Source organism: Urocampus carinirostris, chromosome 8 (genome assembly GCF_059441175.1).
Source record: "Urocampus carinirostris isolate Australia breed hairy pipefish chromosome 8, RoL_Ucar_1.0, whole genome shotgun sequence".
NCBI lineage: Eukaryota > Metazoa > Chordata > Actinopteri > Syngnathiformes > Syngnathidae > Urocampus > Urocampus carinirostris.
This window is the reverse complement of record NC_142356.1, coordinates 42,885,447-42,905,203: the sequence shown is the minus strand read 5'-3', so window position 1 is coordinate 42,905,203 and position 19,757 is coordinate 42,885,447. Positions and strand designations below refer to the sequence as shown.

At 40.5% G+C, this 19,757-nt stretch overlaps 1 protein-coding gene across 6 annotated transcripts in view; it reads left to right on the top strand.

Moving 5' to 3' along the window:
- The window catches only part of slit2 (slit homolog 2 (Drosophila)), a 213,211-nt gene that overhangs the window by 181,818 nt on the left and 11,636 nt on the right, over positions 1–19,757 (top strand). For all 6 annotated transcript variants that reach the window (XM_088342794.1, XM_088342792.1, XM_088342790.1 and 3 more), the window contains 3 exons: positions 895–988; positions 5,838–5,975; positions 11,794–12,034. In XM_088342794.1, the coding sequence (XP_088198920.1) occupies positions 895–988; positions 5,838–5,975; positions 11,794–12,034 (473 nt within the window). The remainder of the gene's footprint in view (positions 1–894; positions 989–5,837; positions 5,976–11,793; positions 12,035–19,757) is intronic.

Below are 19,757 nucleotides of genomic sequence, written 5' to 3'. Positions count from 1 at the left end.
CTTTTTTTTAATTGTTATAACTGTTTATGGCTGAGAGTTATAAGGTCTTGAAGATAATTTTTTTGGAGTGGTGATTTTTTCTAATAATTATTTTCACCTTTCCACCCTAAGAAGCTCTGTGTATCTGATCTGAGAACATTTCTTAAATATGAACTTTTTTTAAAAAATTGACTGTGTTTATAGACTCAGTTTATCAACAGAAGAAAGCAAACATACTAATCAATGGCATGCTTTTTTTTTTAAAGATAAAATTGGGTAATTTCCCTCTGGCACACTAGACAAACTCTCACGACACAATAGTCTGGTTTAAAAAGATTGAATTACAGCGTACCATATTTTCCAGAACACTATTCACACACTATGGTTGTGAAGTGGGAACTATAGATCGTAAGTCTACAGTGTTCTCTAGTGGCTCTTTGTAGAGTTATCTGTATTCGGAACTGCTGGCCTATAATTAAAAAGTGTGATTTATAGTCTGGAAAATACTAATTAGAAAAAACAATAACACATGTTTAATATATCTGTAAATGAAAACGGCCTCCTCATCAAAACGCTGCCTTATGAACAGTTTTTAGTACTTAACGGACATCAATTAAGTAGAACACATCACCGCACATATCACAGAAGAATCCCCAAATGATTTCGTAATTATGCCCATTGCGGATGCCATGCTGTCGTGAGCACGCTTTTTATTCCCTCGCCATTCTTTTTTCATCAATTCAAGTTGAAGAAGCACAACGTAGCAAGGAATATTATCAGAGACGTGACATTCCTACAGATGAGATTGTTTGTCAGGCCTTTGCCTTAGCCCTGCTCACCAGGGACTCATCCGTCAAACAACACACAGTACTGGTGCATGTAAAGCGAAAATTTTGTCTGTGTGTTTGTTCCCAGGAGAGCTATGTGAAGAGAAACTGGATTTCTGTGCTCCTGAATTGAACCCATGTCAGGACAATTCCAAATGCATTCTTACCCCTCAGGGTTACAAGTGAGTAGACAAGATGTAGAAACACACACAAACACACACACTGGTTTGCAATAGTCAGGTTCCTTTAAATGTTGACAAAAATATGGATTAGATTTGGAAAAGCATTTATTTGCAGAAAAAGAATAGGTATTGTGGCATTATCCAACCTTTTTTAAGCTGAGAGCTACTTTTTTGCTACTTATTAGCATTTCTAAAATAGCAACTTAGTTATATGTCAAATAGCTAAAAAGCAGCTTGATAGTTAACTAGAAAAGTAAATAGGAAAAGTTGAAAAGGGAGCGAAATAGCTAGATAATAGAGTAAAAATCCAACTAAATTGCACATGGGGGAGGGGTGGAGGATAATTAGCTGGCTTGAAAGGCGGCCAAAATTTAGCTTGATAACTGGCAAAAAAAAGCGTAAGCTAGATAAGCATTCAAAAAAGATGTAAAAAGATAGATAGATAGCTTGCTAAATAGATTAAAGGGTAAGGAGATAGCTAGCTACAAAGCTAAAAAGGTAGCCAGATAGGTAACTAAGAAAAGCTGCATGTTTTTTGCTGATTCTCTTTATGAAACCCATAAATTGGAATTTAGTTTGATGTATTTCCTGTAAAATAAATCAATAAAAAGATGAATAAATTATTGTATTTAACACATGAGCAAATTCTCATTCTATTTTCTTAATTAATTGCTTAAAAATAATTATCAATACTTGATTAGATTTTTTTGTCCATGAAGCCCATGAACAGAAATGTATTTGAATTTATTAACAATCAATCATTTTATCATTATGTTATTACCAGGTTATTTATCAAAAATAAGGTTAAATAGACTCAGTCAACCATGAAAACATTTACTAGAAAATCACAATGACTCAGCACTGGTGAGCTATTTTCAGAACAGGTCTGTGGGCACCTCAACTGTCATCAGGGGGCACGCTCCTTTTCGGAAACGTGGCTCACGTCTAGCATCCCGGACGCTAACGTCGAGCGACCCGGCTTCTGCGCTGTTAGGGGAGACAGAGACACAAAAGCCTGCAGGAAGCAGAGAGGAGGCGGACTAGCGAGGTTGTGTAACCCTGGGCATGTAGACACAAAGATTTCCATTTGCTGCTGGGACGTCGAACTTTTGGCCGTAGGTTTGCGTCCCTATTACTTGCCCAGAGAGTTTGGACACGCCATTGCTGTTATTGTTTACATCTCACCGTGCGCAGATGCGGAGGTAACTTGACTCCGCTGTTGCTAAACTACAAACACAGCACCCCGAGGCCATCCTGTTAATCTCTGGGGACTTCAATCACGTGAATCTGGATACAACACTGCATGCTTTCTTCCAGTATCTGGACTGCAAAACCAGGGGAAATAGGACTATTGACCTGCTGTATGCAAAGATTAAGGACACATACAGTGCTACTCCACTGCCTGCACTGGGGAGAGGAGACTAACACCTCATTCTGCTTCAACCTCATTACAAACCAAAATTGAGGAGGCTACCAACAACCACACTCTCATTCAGGAAATGGTCTACTGAGGCAGAGCAGGCTATGAGAGACTGCTTTGGATGTACGGCCTGGGATGTCCTGCTAGGGTTCAGCAGTGGGGACATTGAGGAGGTGGCAAACTGCACTACCGACTACATCAACTTCTGTATGGACAATGTTGTTCCTGTAGGAACTGTACGGTGCCATGCCAACAACAAGCCCTGAATCACGAGCGACATCAAGTGCCTTCTGAACCAAAAGAAGAGGGCCTTTTAAGATGGCAATCAGCAGGAGCTAAAACGAGTACAGAGGGAGCTCAGAGTCCAGCTCCAGGAAGCGAAGGAGCAGTACAGGAGGAAGTTGGAGAAAAAGCTGCAGAACAACAGAATAAAGGAGGTCTGGGAAGGGATGAAGACCATCACCTGCTGCAGCACCAGGCGGGGTGTGGCCATGGAAGTAGATGTGGGGAGGGTCAACCAGTTAAACAACTTTTTTAAAAGGTTTGACCACCCCCCCTCCTTCTCACCACCAGAGTACTGTCCCTCCCCCTCTGGACACCAGGATGTAGGAGGACATCCCCCCACTCAAGATCACTGCAGCCCAGGTGTGTGGAGAGCTGAGGAGGCTGCGAACCAGCAAGGCAGCTGGTCCAGATGGAGTATCCCCTCGACTGCTGAAGACCTGTGCGTTGGAGCTGGGAGACCCTCTACAGCGCATCTTCAACAGGAGCCTGGAACAGGGGAGGGTCCCCCAGCTGTGGAAAACATCCTGCATCATCCCAGTCCCAAAGAAATCAAGACCTGAGGAACTCAACAACTTCAGGCCGGTCGCCCTGACATCACATGTGATGAAAACCATGGAGCGGTTGCTGCTACACCACCTGAGGCCACAGGTCCGCCACGCCATCGACCCTCTGCAATTTGCCTACCAGGAGAAGGTGGGAGTGGAGGATGCTATAGTCTGTATGCTACACCAATCCCTCTCTCACCTGGACAGGTGCAAAGGTGCTGTGAGAATTAGATTTTTGGACTTCTCCAGTGCCTTCAACACCATACAGCCTCTGCTACTTAGTGGTAAACTGACAGAGATGGGATTAAGCTCACACCTTGTAGCATGGATTACGGACTACCTGACGGGCAGACCCCAGTATGTGAAACAGGGGGGCTGTGGTCAGCAGCACGGGTTCGCCGCATGGGACCGTGCTCTCTCCGTTCCTATTCAACCTGTATATGTTGGACTTCCAATACAACTCTGAGTCCTGCCACGTGTAGAAGTTTGCTGATGACACTGCTATCGTGGGATGTATCAGAAGTGGGCAGGAGGAGGAGTACAGGAAATTGATTCAGGACTTTGTCCAATGGAGCGACGCTAACCACCTGCACCTGAACTCCACCAATACAAGGGAGATGGTGGTGGACTTCAGGAGAACTCGAACTCACCCAGTTCCTGTAACTATCAAAGGAGAATGTGTAGAAATTGTCCAGACCTACAAAAACCTGGGTGTGCAGCTGGACAATAAACTGGACTGGACTGCCAACACAGAAGCTCTATGCAGGAAAGGACAAAGCCGACTGTACTTCCTCAGAAGGCTGGCGTCCTTCAACATCTGCAAAAAGCTCCTGCAAATGTTCTATGAGACTGTTGTGGCAAGCGCCCTCCTCTTTGCGGCAGCGTCTTGGGGAGGCAGCGCTAAGAAGAAGGATGCCTCTCGTCTTAATAAACTGGTGAGGAAAGCGGGCTCTGTTGTGGGCACAGAGCTGGACAGCCTGACAACTGTAGCTGAGAGACGGGCTCTGAAAAAGCTGCGTTCAATCATGGATAATTCATCACACCAGCTTTACAGCATCATCTCCAAACGGAAAAGCAGCTTCAGTGACTGACTGCTGTCACTGTCTTGTTCCACGGACAGAATGAGGAGATCATTTCTTCCTCATGCCATGAGGCTCTTTAACTCCACCCGGGGGAGTAAAAGCCCACATTAAACCCCACCCCCACAATTGCATATTACCCTATTTTTATTAAAGTGTGTATTCTATTTGGCACTATTTAAATACTCTATAGCAACACGTTATATTGGGTATTTCTGTATTCTATTTCTTTTATTTTATTATTATTTTATTTTCAACACAAGGATACTGCTGGAAGTGTGAATTTCCTTTCGGGGATGAATAAAGTATCTATCTATCTATTAAAGACACGGACGGCTTCACTAGAAACCTTTGTTTCAACTGTATCTAAATGGCTTTTGCAGGTGTTTCGATAAGAGTATGGTAGACTCAAGGGCACTTGAAAACATTACTGGGAAAAAAACAACAGAAAATAAATCCTTCATTCAAATATGTGGTTAGGCATAAGTTGCATTTACAACTAAATGAATAGTATGATCATCAAAGCAATGATCTGATGATGATTAAATAATAAAACCAATACAACTGGAAAACTTGTAACAGAGACAACATACTCAGTGACACATTTTCATAATATAACAGTCTCCAATAGTGTACGAAAACAGAACAACAAAGTAACTCCAACGGAACAAAAACATGAAGAGACAAAACATCAACCTGCTCCCAGTAAACAAAATCATTTTAGTAATTCTGTTCCGAATATGTGGGAACCAACCCGAACTACTGTGTGTGTGTGTGTGTGTGTGTGTGTGTGTGTGTGTGTGTGTGTGTGTGTGTGTGTGTGTGGGTGGGTGGGTGTGGGTGTGTGTGTGTGTGTGTGTGTGTGTGTGTGTGTGTGTGTGTGTGTGTGTGTGTGTGTGTGTGTGTGTGTGTGTGTGTGTGTGTGTGTGCGTGTACCCATTGTTGAAGCACAACGGCAGAATTCATGTCAGGTAATAGTAGCCCACTGACATTGTGGCCCACTGACATCGTAGATCATAGATAGGAACAACTTAAAATAGCACAAAGTACGTGCTAGCAGTAAGATAGCGACTTTATTTTAGTCATCAAAATCAACAACAACAAAAAATGTTCTTTTGATCTTCGCTGGATTTCTTCCTTTGAAGGTACTGGAAAATTGTCCTTGAAAGTGCTCGAAAAGTGCTTCAATTTGGCCATGAAAAAGGTGAAATAACCCAGAAAGACAACATGGGATTTTTGGGGGGAACGCTACCTCCAGCTGAACAAAAACAGGAATGGAGACAAAACAGAATATGTTGGAACTAACCCTAACCAAACAAAAACTGAAAGTAGGACATATAACTACAATGTTGATAGAATATTTTTGGTGGCGAGTCAAGAGAGCAAGACCATCATGTTTCAAATATATTAAAGAAACAAAATTTCACTGAAAGCATCAAAAAACAGAATATGACAGTACAAAAAAATACAGAACATGAAAGGTTATCATTACAATCTGAGTGTGTATGTGTGCATGACAGGTGTGAGTGCACTCCGGGTTACACGGGCGAGCACTGTGAACTGGACTATAACGACTGCGAGGAAAACAAATGTCAGAACGGTGCTCAGTGCATCGACGCCCTCAACGGATACACTTGCGTCTGTCCGCAGGGATACAGGTCAGCATTTATCTCTTGTAAACATTTAACCTTTATGTTTGAACTTTGCAAGTTTTGCAAAACATTTTTGGGCAGTTCATGTTTTCAAAAAGCAAGAACAGAGGACCCTCTAGTGTGGATTGTATGCCACGAAGAAAAATGTTAAAAGAAAAATAATCATTATCAAATTTCTTGAACTTTCGTCTTCCACAGTTGCTTAATTATAGGCCAACAGTTGATTTAGCTCGTTTTCAATAATATTTATCTTACTTTACCAAATGAATATACTTCAAAATAATATAATTTGTACTAAATAATAAAATAAAAAAATAATACAAGCAAAATACAAGAAGGCATCCAATTATCTGCTGTAGCAGATAGCTGATCATTCTGCCAATTCAAACATTAATATTCTTATTACAATTAAAATAATTTTTCGAGTAAATGTCACCTCATTTTGCTGATTTTATATATATATATATATACTGGACTGTCTCAGAAAATTAGAATATTGTGATAAAGTTCTTTATTTTCTGTAACGCAATTAAAAAAACAAAAATGTCATACATTCTGGATTCATTACACATCAACTGAACTATTTCAGGCCTTTTATTTTTTGAATATTGCTGAATTTGGCTTACAGCTGAAAAAAACTCAAAAATCCTATCTCAAAATATTGGAATATCATGAAAAAGTATACAAGTAGGCTATTCAACTAATCACCTGAATCATCTAATTAGCTCGAAACACCTTGCGAGGGTTTCCTGAGCCTTAAAAACACTCAGCTTGGTTCAGTAAACTAAATCACAAGTATGGGGAAGACTGCTGATCTGACTGCTGTCCAGAGGACCATCATTGATACCCTCCATCAGGAGGGTAAGACACAAAAAGAAATTTCTCAAAGAGCAGGCTGTTCACAGAGTGCAGTTTCAAAGCATATCCACAAAAAGTCTGTTGGAAGGGAAAAATGTGACCGGAAACGCTGCACAACCAAGAGAGATGACCGCAGCCTTAACAAAATTGTGAAGAAGAGCCGCTTCCAGAATTTGGGGGAGCTTCAAAGACAGTGGGCTGAAGCTGGAGTCCAGGTATCAAAAGCCACAGTTCACAGACGTGTCCGGGAAATGGGCTACAATAGCCGTATTCCCATGGTCAAGCCACTTCTGAACTCAAGACAACGGAAGAAGCGTCTGACTTGGGCTATGGAGAAGAAGCACTGGACAGTTGCAGAGTGGTCCAAAGTCCTCTTTTCAGACGAAAGCAAGTTTTGCATTTCACTTGGAAGTCAAGGCGCCAGAGTCTGGAGAAAGGCTGGAGAGGAGCAAAATCCAAGTTGCTTGAAATCCAATGGGAAGTTCCCACAGTCAGCAATGGTTTGGGGAGCCATGTCAGCTGCTGGTGTTGGTCCACTGTGTTTCATCAAGTCCAGAGTAAATGCAACTGTGTACCAAGAGATTTTAGAGCACTACATGCTTCCATCTGCTGAAAAGCTCTATGGAGATGAGGATTTCATTTTCCAGCATGATCTGGCACCTGCCCACAGTGCCAAAACCACCAGTAACTGGTGCACTGACCATGGCATCACTGCCCTTGATTGGCCTGCTAATTCCCCTGATCTGAACCCCATCGAGAATTTGTGGGGTATAGTTAAGAAGAAGATGAAAGACACCAGACCTACAAATGCAAATGAGCTGAAGGCCGCTATCGAAGCATCGTGGGCATCAATAACACCTCAGCAATGCCACAGGCTAATTTGCCTCCATGCCACGCCGGATTGATGCAGTAATCCGTGCAAAATGATTCCCAACCAAGTACTGAGTGCATCAATGGACATCATCAATTTTTTTACTTGGTCTGAGGAAGTATTCTAATATTTTGAGATAGGATTTTTGAGTTTTTTTCAGCTGTAAGCCAAAATCAGCAATACAGGGAGTGCAGAATTATTAGGCAAATGAGTATTTTGACCACACTATCCTCTTTATGCATGTTGTCTTACTCCAAGCTGTATAGGCTCGAAAGCCTACTACCAATTAAGCATATCAGGTGATGTGCATCTCTGTAATGAGAAGGGGTGTGGTCTAATGACATCAACACCCTATATCAGGTGTGCATAATTATTAGGCAACTTCCTTTCCTTTGGCAAAATGGGTCATAAGAGGGACTTGACAGGCTCTGAAAAGTCAAAAATAGTGAGATATCTTGCAGAGGGATGCAGCACTCTTAAAATTGCCAAGCTTCTGAAGCGTGATCATCGAACAATCAAGCGTTACATTCAAAATAGTCAACAGGGTCGCAAGAAGCGTGTAGAAAAACCAAGGCGCAAAATAACTGCCCGTGAACTGAGAAAAGTCAAGCGTACAACTGCCAAGATGCCACTTGCCACCAGTTTTGTCATATTTCAGAGCTGCAACATCACTGGAGTGCCCAAAAGCACAAGGTGTGCAATACTCAGAGACATGGCCAAGGTAAGAAAGGCTGAAAAACGACCACCACTGAACAAGACACACAAGCTGAAACGTCAAGACTGGGCCAAGAAAAATCTCAAGACGGATTTTTCTAAGGTTTTATGGACTGATGAAATGAGAGTGAGTCTTGATGGGCCAGATGGATGGGCCCGTGGCTGGATTGGTAAAGGGCAGAGAGCTCCAGTCCGCCTCAGACGCCAGCAAGGTGGAGGTGGGGTACTGGTATGGGCTGGTATCATCAAAGATGAGCTTGTGGGGCCTTTTCGGGTTGAGGATGGACTCAAGCTCAACTCCCAGTCCTACTGCCAGTTCCTGGAAGACACCTTCTTCAAGCAGTGGTACAGGAAGAAGTCCGCATCCTTCAAGAAAAACATGATTTTCATGCAGGACAACGCTCAATCACACGCATCCAAGTACTCCACAGCGTGGCTGGCAAGAAAGGGTCTAAAAGAAGAAAAACTAATGACATGGCCTCCTTGTTCACCTGATCTGAACCCCATAGAGAACCTGTGGTCCCTCATCAAATGTGAGATTTACAAGGAGGGAAAACAGTACACCTCTCTGAACAGTGTCTGGGAGGCTGTGGTTGCTGCTGCACGCAATGTTGATCGTGAACAGATCAAAGCACTGACAGAATCCATGGATGGCAGGCTTTTGAGTGTCCTTGCAAAGAAAGGTGGCTATATTGGTCACTGATTTGTTTTTGTTTTGTTTTTGAATGTCAGAAATGTATATTTGTGAATGTTGAGCTGTTATATTGGTTTCCCTGATGAAAATAAATAATTGAAATGGGTATACATGTTTTTATTAAGTTGCCTAATAATTATGCACAGTAATAGTCACCTGCACACACAGATATCCTCCTAAAATAGCTAAAACTAAAAAAGCCCCACTCCAACTTCCAAAATATTCAGCTTTGATATTAATGAGACTTTTGGGTTCATTAAGAACATGGTTGTTGTTCAATAATAAAATGAATCCTCAAAAATACAACTTGCCTAATAATTCTGCACTCCCTGTATTCAAATAATAAAAGGCTTGAAATAGTTCAGTTGATGTGTAATGAATCCAGAATGTATGACATTTTTGTTTTTTTATTTGCATTACAGAAAATAAAGAACTTTATCACAATATTCTAATTTTCTGAGACAGTCCAGTATATATATATATATATATATATATATATATATATATATATATATATATATATATATATATATATATATATATATATATATGGGCAGCACGGCGGCGCAGTGGTTAGCGCTTGTGCGGCACAGTTCATGGCTCCAGCCCCCCGCGACCCTACTGAGGATAAGCGGTACGGCTAATGAGATGAGATGAGATATATAGATATAGATACATATAGATATATAGATATAGATATATAGATGTCTATATATAGATATATATAGATATATAGATGGATAGATACCGTATTTTCCGCACTATAAGGCGCACCTAAAAGCCTTTTTTTTTTTTTTTTCAAAAGCTGACCATGCGCCTTATAATACAGTGCGCCTTATTTATGGATCAATATTAAGTCGCAGAGTCTTGCAACTAATGCAGCAGCCGCCGACTAGATTTTCCCCCAACGCCAAGTAGTCCGCGGTGTATGCTGGGATTTATTTACCGGCGTTTCATTGGCTAACCAATGTGTCAATCATCATTTGAATCGATCACTATTGGCTAAAGTTATTCGGAGGTAAAGGGGCGGATCCTTTTTATCATTTACAGGCTGGCATAGGCTAAAGGGACAAAACAGAGCCTGCAATTGGCCGAAAAAGATGACTGTGAATATCATGTTGGGTAGAACTACGCCATAGAGATGACAGTATTTTACTATTCTGTACTGTATTTGTAAATATTTTACTCTCCTGGATTTACTACACTCACGGATATAAGAGGACCATGGTTGCACATTATTATTGAACACAACGACTTCGGTGAGCTACTCCGGCTATATATTTTCCCTGTATCTTGTTTCAGACTGAACTTGATGTTTCTGTGATAAGCGGTGCAGATAATGGATGGAATGGAGTGTCTATTTTTAAATTAAACTCAATTCCAAATGTTTATTGTCATATGCACAGTAAAGTTGAGAGCGAAAAAGAAAATAGAAACTAAGGAATGGTTGGCATTTCTTGAATCCCAAGACTTTAACCTTCCGAATGATATTAGGAACGATGCATTTGAGTGACATCGTACGGACACCGCATCCGCACGTGTCTACGACACGTTTTGCTTCTTTGCAAGCTTTGGGAATGTTAAGGGGGTAATAAGTTTGACTGAACTATCTGACTGTTTTGTCGACGTTCCCATTGTAGCGCCTTATAATCCGGTGCGTCTTATGTATGTCAAATATAGGAACAAAAACTATTTTTTCGGGGTGCGCCCTATAACCCGGTGCGCCTTATAGTGCGGAAAATACGGTATATAGATAGATAGATAGATAGATAGATATATAGATATTCAGATTCAGATATACTTTATTGTCATTCTTGTACACGTGTATACAGAACGAAATGTCGATACATCTGACCCGCACAGTTTCCTTGAATGTACAGATATAAATAAATGTTGTATTGAGTTGGAGTATAGAAGTACTAATAATATACTAAAAAATTATAGCTATGTATAGTATTATACAGTAGTGCAAAGAGTGCAAGAGGAGCAGCTAACCAGAAATGCAAAATGGGCAGTCAGGTAAACAAGTCACTATACAATAACAATAACACTGGAGTACGATAGTCCAGAGGAGAACAGATGTGCAAAGGAGTGGCTAGGTATATAGATATTTATGTAAATATATAAATATAATAAATGTTATGACTTGACTACTTTAGTAATAAATAATAGTTACTTGAAAATTAGCTAAATATTCTGCCAGTTACACAGAATTTTTATAAGTTTTATAATATTGTGTTATGTTCTATTTTTTATATTATTTTACTGCAATAAGAAGTAAAAATACTGATAATGAAATTAAAGACATATTACTTGAAATAAGCAAATCGATCAAACCGATGAGCTGACATTACTTAATGTTCACTTTATTTTTCTTCAAATTATGTATTTTGTTAAAATAAAAAACTGAGAAATATTGTTAAAAAAAGAAAAATGTTACTTTAAATGAGAATCATAATGTAGTATTTTTACTTTAAATTTTAAATATGTTTTAATATTTTATATTTTTTTACTACGATTAAAAACTAAAATCAACAATAGTAAAATAAGCAAATTATTATTTAAAATGAGTACAGTAACACCTGATTTTATTGGATTTTTGTAAAACAATTTTTATAATTTTTTTTTTTTTGGGGGGGGGGAATATTATTTCACTACAATGACATCTGACTGCTGTGATTTTGCAGTGGTTTATTGTGCGATCTTTCCCCGCCAATGGTGCTCCCCCGCACAAGCCCCTGCGACAACCATGAGTGCCTGAACGGGGCCCAGTGCATGGTAGTGGGGTCCGACCCCCGATGCCAATGTCTCCGAGGCTACCAGGGACAGCACTGTGAAACGCTGGTCAGCGTCAACTTCGTAGACCAAAAATCTTACCTGCAACTTCCATCAAATCTCGTGTCTTCACGCACCAACATCAGCCTGCAGGTAGGGACCAATTTTTCATATATTTATATATACCAGAAGTGGGCAACTATTTACAGTCGGGGGGCGCATTGGCTTAAAAAAATTTGCGTTGGACTTCAAAGCTTTCTTTTTTCTAGAGGGGGCAGAGAGGGATGATGTTTTGTGCATGTCCGCGATCGCCATGGTGACCAAAATCATGTGATCACTACACTGGAAAGATCGGGCGCTGACATTTTCTTTCAAAGTTCATGCACAAGTTCAGTATTCTTGCAAGAAAATGTTATTTTGCAAGCAAAGTGCCCTTGTGTTTATGGAAGGTATTACTTGGATCACGGGTCTCCAACGTGGTGCGCGCTAGCACCAGGGTGCCCCCTGAGGATACCTTGGATGCCCGTGGACCTGTTCTCATAATAGCTCACAGTGCATGGTCATTGTGATTCTCTACTAAAATGATTTGTTTAGGGTTGACTGTGTCTATTTAACCCTACTTTCAAAAATGAACCTGGCAGTACCATAGTAACAACATAGTAGTTACATGATAATTTTAGAAATGCATATCAAACTGTGTGCCTTTTGCACTTATTAGTCACAAAAAGTACGTCCTGTATACAGTGCATCCGGAAAGTATTCACAGCGCTTCACTTTTTCCACATTTTGTTATGTTACAGCCTCATTCCAAATTGTATTAATTTAATCTCTTATCTCAAAAATCTACAAAAAATACTCCATTATGACAATGTGAAAAAGTTTTTTTTTTTTTTTTTTTTTTTTTTTTTTTTATTTATTAAAAATAGAAAACCAAGAAATCACAATTACATAAGTATTCACAGCCTTTGCCATGAAGCTCAAAATTGAGCTCAGGTGCATCTTTTTTCCACTGATCATCCTTGAGATCTTTCTACAGCTTAATTGGAGTCCACCTGCAGTAAATTCAGTTGATTGGACATGATTTGGAAAGGCACACACCTGTCTATATTAGGTCCCACAGTTGAGTGTGCATGTCAGAGCACAAACACCAAGCATGAAGTCAAAAGAACTGTCTGTAGACCTGCGAGACAGGATTGTCTTGAGGCACAAATCTGGGGAAGGATACAGAAAAATTTCTGCTGCTTTGAAGGTCCCAATGAGCACAGTGGCCTCCATTATTCTTAAATGGAAGACATTTGGAACCACCAGGACTCTTCCTAGAGCTGGCCGGCCTTCTAAACTGAGCGATCGGGGAAGAAGGGCCTTAGTCAGGGAGGTGACCAAGAACCCGATGGTCACTCTGTCAGAGCTCCAGCGTTCCTCTGTGGAGAGAGGAGAGCCTTCCAAAAGGACAACCATCTCTGCAGCAATCCACCAATCAGGCCTGTATGGTAGAGAATCCAGACGAAAGCCACTCCTTTGTAAAAGGAACGTGGAAGCCCGTCTGGAATTTGCCAAAAAGCACCTGAATGACTCTCAGACCTTGAGAAACAAAATTCTCTGGTCTGATGAGACAAAGATTGAACTCTTTGGTGTGAATGCCAGGCGCCATGTTTGGAGGAAACCAGGCAGCGCTCATCACCAGGCCAATACCATCCCTACAGTGAAGCATGCTGGTGGCAGCATCATGCTGTGGGGATGTTTTTCAGCAGCAGGAACTGGCAGACAAGTCAGGATAGAAGGAAAAATGAATGCAGCAATATAAAGAGATATCCTGGATGAAAACCTGCTCCAGAGCGCTCTTGACCTCAGGCTGGGGCGAAGGTTCATTTTTCAGCAGGACAACGACCCAAAGCTCACAGCCAAGATCTCAAAAGATTGGCTTCAGAACCACTCCGAGAATGTCCTGGGGTGGCTCAGCCAGAGTCCAGACTTGAATCCGATCGAACATCTCTGGAGAGATCTGAAAATGGCTGTGCACAAACGCTCCCATCCAATTTGATTGAGCTTGAGACGTATTGCAAAGATAGAAAGATAGGTGTGCTAAACTTGTGGGATCATATTCAAAAAGACTTGAGGCTATATTTGCTGCCCAAGGTGGATCAACAAACTGTACACTGTATATGTATATACTCCATATATATATATATATATATATATATATATATATATATATATATATATATATATATATATATATATATATATATATATATATATATATATATATATATATATATGTGTGTGTGTGTGTATATATGTGTATATATATATATGTGTGTATATATATATATATATATATATATATATATATATATATATATATATATATATATATATATAAAGTCAAACTACAAGGTCGCAACACTGATCACCAACCACTGCAAACCTTTTACAAAGAGTGAATTTATTAAAGACTGTCTCATAAAAATGGTCAACGAAATTCGATCTGCACACATTTTCAGTTTACTAAATCTGGCCCCTTTTCTGAAAGGTTTGGACACTCCTGCCTTGAGCATTAGGGTCATAGGGGCACCACTTCCTGTGGTGTGTCTTTGGCAAGTACAGGCTGGTGGCGCCCATCCCTCTCCAGGCCGTTTTTTGGGAATGGGTTTGCTACCCCACATGAAATGTATGTATATATATGTATGTGTATGTATATATATATATATATATATATATATATGTAATCGCAGTGTATCTGTCCCACCAAAGATCCACATTCACGCTGGACTGGATGATGAGGTTTTTATTACAGTTTCTGCAAATGAAATGAGTCACAACATAAGCTCCTCTGCTGGCTTTGATCTCTCTGATCTTGTTGGCAGTCCTCTCTGTAGACTGCCCAAAGTACATCAAAGAGCTTTATTTTCAATTTACATGAAATACATTTTAGAATATCACAATACATTTTTACATCCATTTGAACAAGATACTTTTAACAAGAGATCGTAAAGTGTTTTTTTTTAACGTTTACAATGAATTTAACATATTTTTCTTTAGTCTGAATTTTAACCAACATCATCCTTTTTATATATATGAGAAAATAGAAAGAAGAACAATAATGAGGATAAAAACAGATACAATTTACCTGCAAATAAAATGAGTCACAACATTAGCTTCTCTGCTGGCTTTGATCTCTTTGATCTCTACAAGGGGAATTACCATTTCAGTACAACAGAAACAGAACGAAAATAAATCCAACTAGCTTGACAACATCAATCACATTACTGTGCATGTTGAGAGATTTGTCAGCTGTGGTTATAATGTTTAAAATTAACTTTTTTTGTGGAGCACCAAAAGATGTGTCTTACCGTTGGCAGCTCTCTCTGTAGACTGCCAACAAACCCCGCCTACCGGTCACATGTCAGAAGCCAAAACCAAACCCTACCCAATACCAGCAGGTGGCACTATTGGACTCATCATTGCAGGACACTTACCAAAAACTATACAAATATTTCAGCAGGAATTTCAATAAAACAAAAGTTATTATTTCAACCGTTACATAAAAGTGCAAAATACTGATGAAAAAAAAAGGACACAAAAACTGGTACAGTATTACAAGGAACAAACTGAAGTGCATGTCAGTTCTAAATCTCTCCCAAAAAGGAGTGTGAAAAGAAAGGAGGCGATCAAACTCCTAACTAAGCACAGATTTAAAGATGCCTGTTACATCTCTGAAATATAAAACATTGTTCCTGTAGTTTCAAGTACTCACATAGGCACAATTCTTGTTTCTTGCTCTATCTTTGTTACTCAAACTGAAAGTGCATCTCTAAAGAACTTAAACAAGGAACTAGCAGATATTGCGGACACAGAATTGTCACCTACCAACTGGTCATTCATCTGACAAATAAGACGACTGGGAGGCCTGATGGACTGGCGGACCCTAAGATCATAACGGCTAGGTTGAGCACAAATAACCTGAGCTTGAGGGCCTGGGACAGTCAAGTCTAAACAGTCAGTATCAGGGGAGACAATGTCCGGGGGGTTAGTGTTCAATGGGGTCTCGTCTCGGAGGACAGTGTCTGGAGGGCCCATACAAAAAGGATCATGTTTTCAGAGCACCGTGATGGGTTTTTCGCATTGTCAATTGCAGTATGATCAACATCTTGTTCGGGGATGTGCTGACTTCTTTGACTGGATGTATCGACTGTGAGAGAGTCAGACTGGGCATCAGATCTACTGTCGAGTGAGTTATCCTCCACCTCTGAATGAACTTGCTTTTCACCTGACTGTATCACCCAGTTTACTGTACAGACATCACTGTCTTCGACCGCGTCAGGTACATCAGGGCATACATCACTTCCGTGCATAGCAGCGTCACACCCTGAGTGTTCAGATACGCTGGCCAGATCTCTCTCACTGGGCACGAAGCTAACAGAGAGCAGCAAATTCCTGTGAACTACCTTCTCTTTGCCCGTCAGGCAATCTTTGACTCTATAGACATTGAGATCAGGCTTGACTGATATGACTTCATACGGGGTCGACTCCCACATATCTGCAACCTTGGGTTTCTCTGGGACACCTCTGTTGGCGATCAACACCCGGTCTCCCACAACGAGGGGTGATCCTTTGGCCCTACGGTTGTACAGCTTGGCATGGCGAGTCTGTTCTCTGAGAGTATTCCTTCGTACAATCTGAGCAGCAACATGTAGATCCTTCTTCAGATGGGTTACAAAGTCAGAGTAGCTGACAACAGCATCATTGGTACTAGCATGTTGAAACATGACATCGACAGGGAGACGAGGGATCCTCCCAAACACTAGGTAGAATGGTGCAAACCCTGTTGTCTCATGCTCTGTGTAGTTGTAGCAGAAGGTGAGCTGCTGCAGCATTTGTGGCCACTTTGCTTTGGGCTGAGGGGGAAGGGTTTTGATCATATCTCCCAATGTTGGGTTAAATCGTTCTGCGATACCATGGGGTGGTACTGAGTCGTATGGGATTTCTGCACCCCTGCCATCTCTAGAAGCTCTTTGATTAGTTTGCTCTCAAAATTGGCTCCCTGATCAGAGTGGATACGCCGAGGGAAACCAGAGACAAGAAAGAAATCCTGCCACAGACGACGAGCAACTTGTGGTGGTCAGCTGTGGTTATAATGTTTGAAATTACCTTTTTTTGTGGAGCACCAAAAGATATGTCTTACCGTTGGCAGCTCTCTCTGTAGACTGCCAACAAACCCCGCCCCCGTCACATGTCAGAAGCCAAAACCAAACCCTACCCAATACCAGCAGGTGGCACTATTGGACTCATCATTGCAGGACACTTACCAAAAACTATACACATATTTCAGCAGGAATTTCAATAAAACAAAAGTTATTATTACACCCGTTACATATATATATGTATATATATATATATGTTATTGTAAAGCAAATAAGCCCAGCACAAAAATGATAACTCACTTTTGGACAGTTACCGAACATTCCAGATCACCATGTGCCATAATAAAATTTGATAACTTGAAGTTTTGAATGTAATCAAAACATCCAAGGCAATGTATTGGTCAGGGATCAGAATTTTCCGCGGATCCGCGGATTTCCGCTGTTTTTGAACCCCAAAGGTCATTACCGTATATCGTCTAAATTCGATGAGAAAATATTTTGGGGGGGGTGAGGTATGATACGTGACTGTTTCATCACCCCAAGTTAGCAGTTAGAGATCGCGAGAAAAATCGGCAAAAAGAAGCGCAGCGCATTAGATCTATAACACACAACGTGGTTTAGCTAACAAATAGATCGACTCCTACCATTGGTCGATAGGTTCGCTGATAACCAATCAGCGGAGCTTTTGTTCAGAGCATTGGCTTTCTCAAACATGGCGCTCCTTCCGGTCTTTTCAAGCGGTGAAATGAGTGTTTGAAAAAGTAAATATGAAAATACTAAGAAAAGAAGACGAGGCTTTTGTCTCCGAGATTGATAAAGGAATCAAGAATAAATTTAAGTGGTCATGGCTGGAGAAGACTGTCACAGTAAACGTTAAAATCGGCGCAAAGATCGAGGAAGTTACAGAAACTTTGAGCCAGTTCATCGCAAAGTGTGATGTTCCAGGGAAAGCAAAGTGTCTATACTGTGTCGATCTGATCAATTATGGTACGCGAGGTTGTGTGGCACTGATCGATCATGCTAAAATGAACAAGCACAAAGCAAAAATAGCTTGCCGGCGATCAAATTATGCACTCGGATCCGCATTTAAAATCGGCAGTGAAACTAACAGTAACACCACCGGTTCAACATTATTGGCCGTTCCAAATCCTTCCACTTCAAATACTAGCAGCAGTCAACCACTGGTTCCCCTGTGTGACAGAAAATCCCAATCTGAGGTATTTATAAATCTATTTATTTATGAAATGATTTTATCTTTTGTGTTTATTCAATATTTAGAACAGGATAAACAAAATTTATCACATGTATTTTCTTTAAGCATGTTCAGTTTGTGCATTCTATTTTCAAATTAATGATGAATGGTTATTAATGTATATATTTTCATATATATTGTTGATTAGTATCTAAATACAAGGTCCATCTTCATCATCAAAACACAACAACAATGGTGATGGTTGTAACATTGTAATCCCCCAATTGTTTTAAACATCTTAAAACTGAAAAAAATACATGGTTTCTGTTTTGTTGGATTTAATTCATTCTAGTGCAATTTTCACATAGCAAATAAGATAAATGCTCCGCCCCCTGGACCCTGGCTATTTCAGCTGAAAATGAAAATCTCCATTCTGATCCCTGATTGGTAAAAAAAATTCTCACCGTACGTAACTACGTTGAGTGTAGGGACATTCTCAAGTACAGAACATTACGCAAATTTTTCACTTCTTTGGCTTTCTAACAAGTTTTGCAACTTCAAACACTGTCTCCTGATACTGCAAGTATCAGATATCTAAGACCACGCCCATAGAGGCATAACCAGGTCAAGCATCCCTGTTCCATATAAAAAGAGGAGCGGATCGACAGTTCGCTCACTTTTTTCCCACCTGGCTGGCTGACTCGTTGCGTCTCGACCTCGTGAAGCGGCCGTGCGGGCCTGCACTGCGGCCTTGAGTTCGGCACGTAGGCCATATGTAGCACGAGACCAAGTCTCTCCGCAAAAACAAGTAAGAGGACGGTTTCACACCATGTTTGCTGGTTCTTGGGAATAAGAGTTTTTTTTTCCTGTACAAGGGAATCTCCCCAAATCGACTTTCTTGTTGTGCTAGTTACTGTCAGCGATCGAAAACTCCCATAATCTCTGGCGCCTTCCTCTACTTTTTTTTCCTATCATTAATTCTCCGTGTTAATAAATTGTGTGTCTATTTCAATCGGTGTGGTTCATTGAATCATTTTTCTTTGAAATAGTAATTCATATCAGAACTCAAAAAACGTAATAACATAATTTTATTTTATTGTCAGTGTAGGAAATTCTAGCATCATTCAGAGAAAAAAAATGTACATACTGATTGATTGCAGTAAAAAATTATTCGTTTCAATCCTAACAATTTTCAAAATTAAAGCTAGAAAAATCCCTACAATCCTTACTCTATTCCAGCCATCTTTGGGCAGTGGGCAGGGGACACCCTCAACTGGTTGCCAGCCAATCACAGAGCACACATACAGGGACATACAACTATATTGCTTTTCCACGCCTAGGGACAATTTTGACCGGCCAATTAACCTGCCATGCATGTTTTTGGAACGTGGGAGAACACCAGAGGAAACGCATGCAGGCACGGAACATGCAAACTCTGCATCGATAGGCTGCGGTAGCTGGAATTTAACCCTTGAGGGTGCACAACAATCACCCAGCATTCCACTACACCGAAACCTGGGATGCCACCTTTCTGGATTGA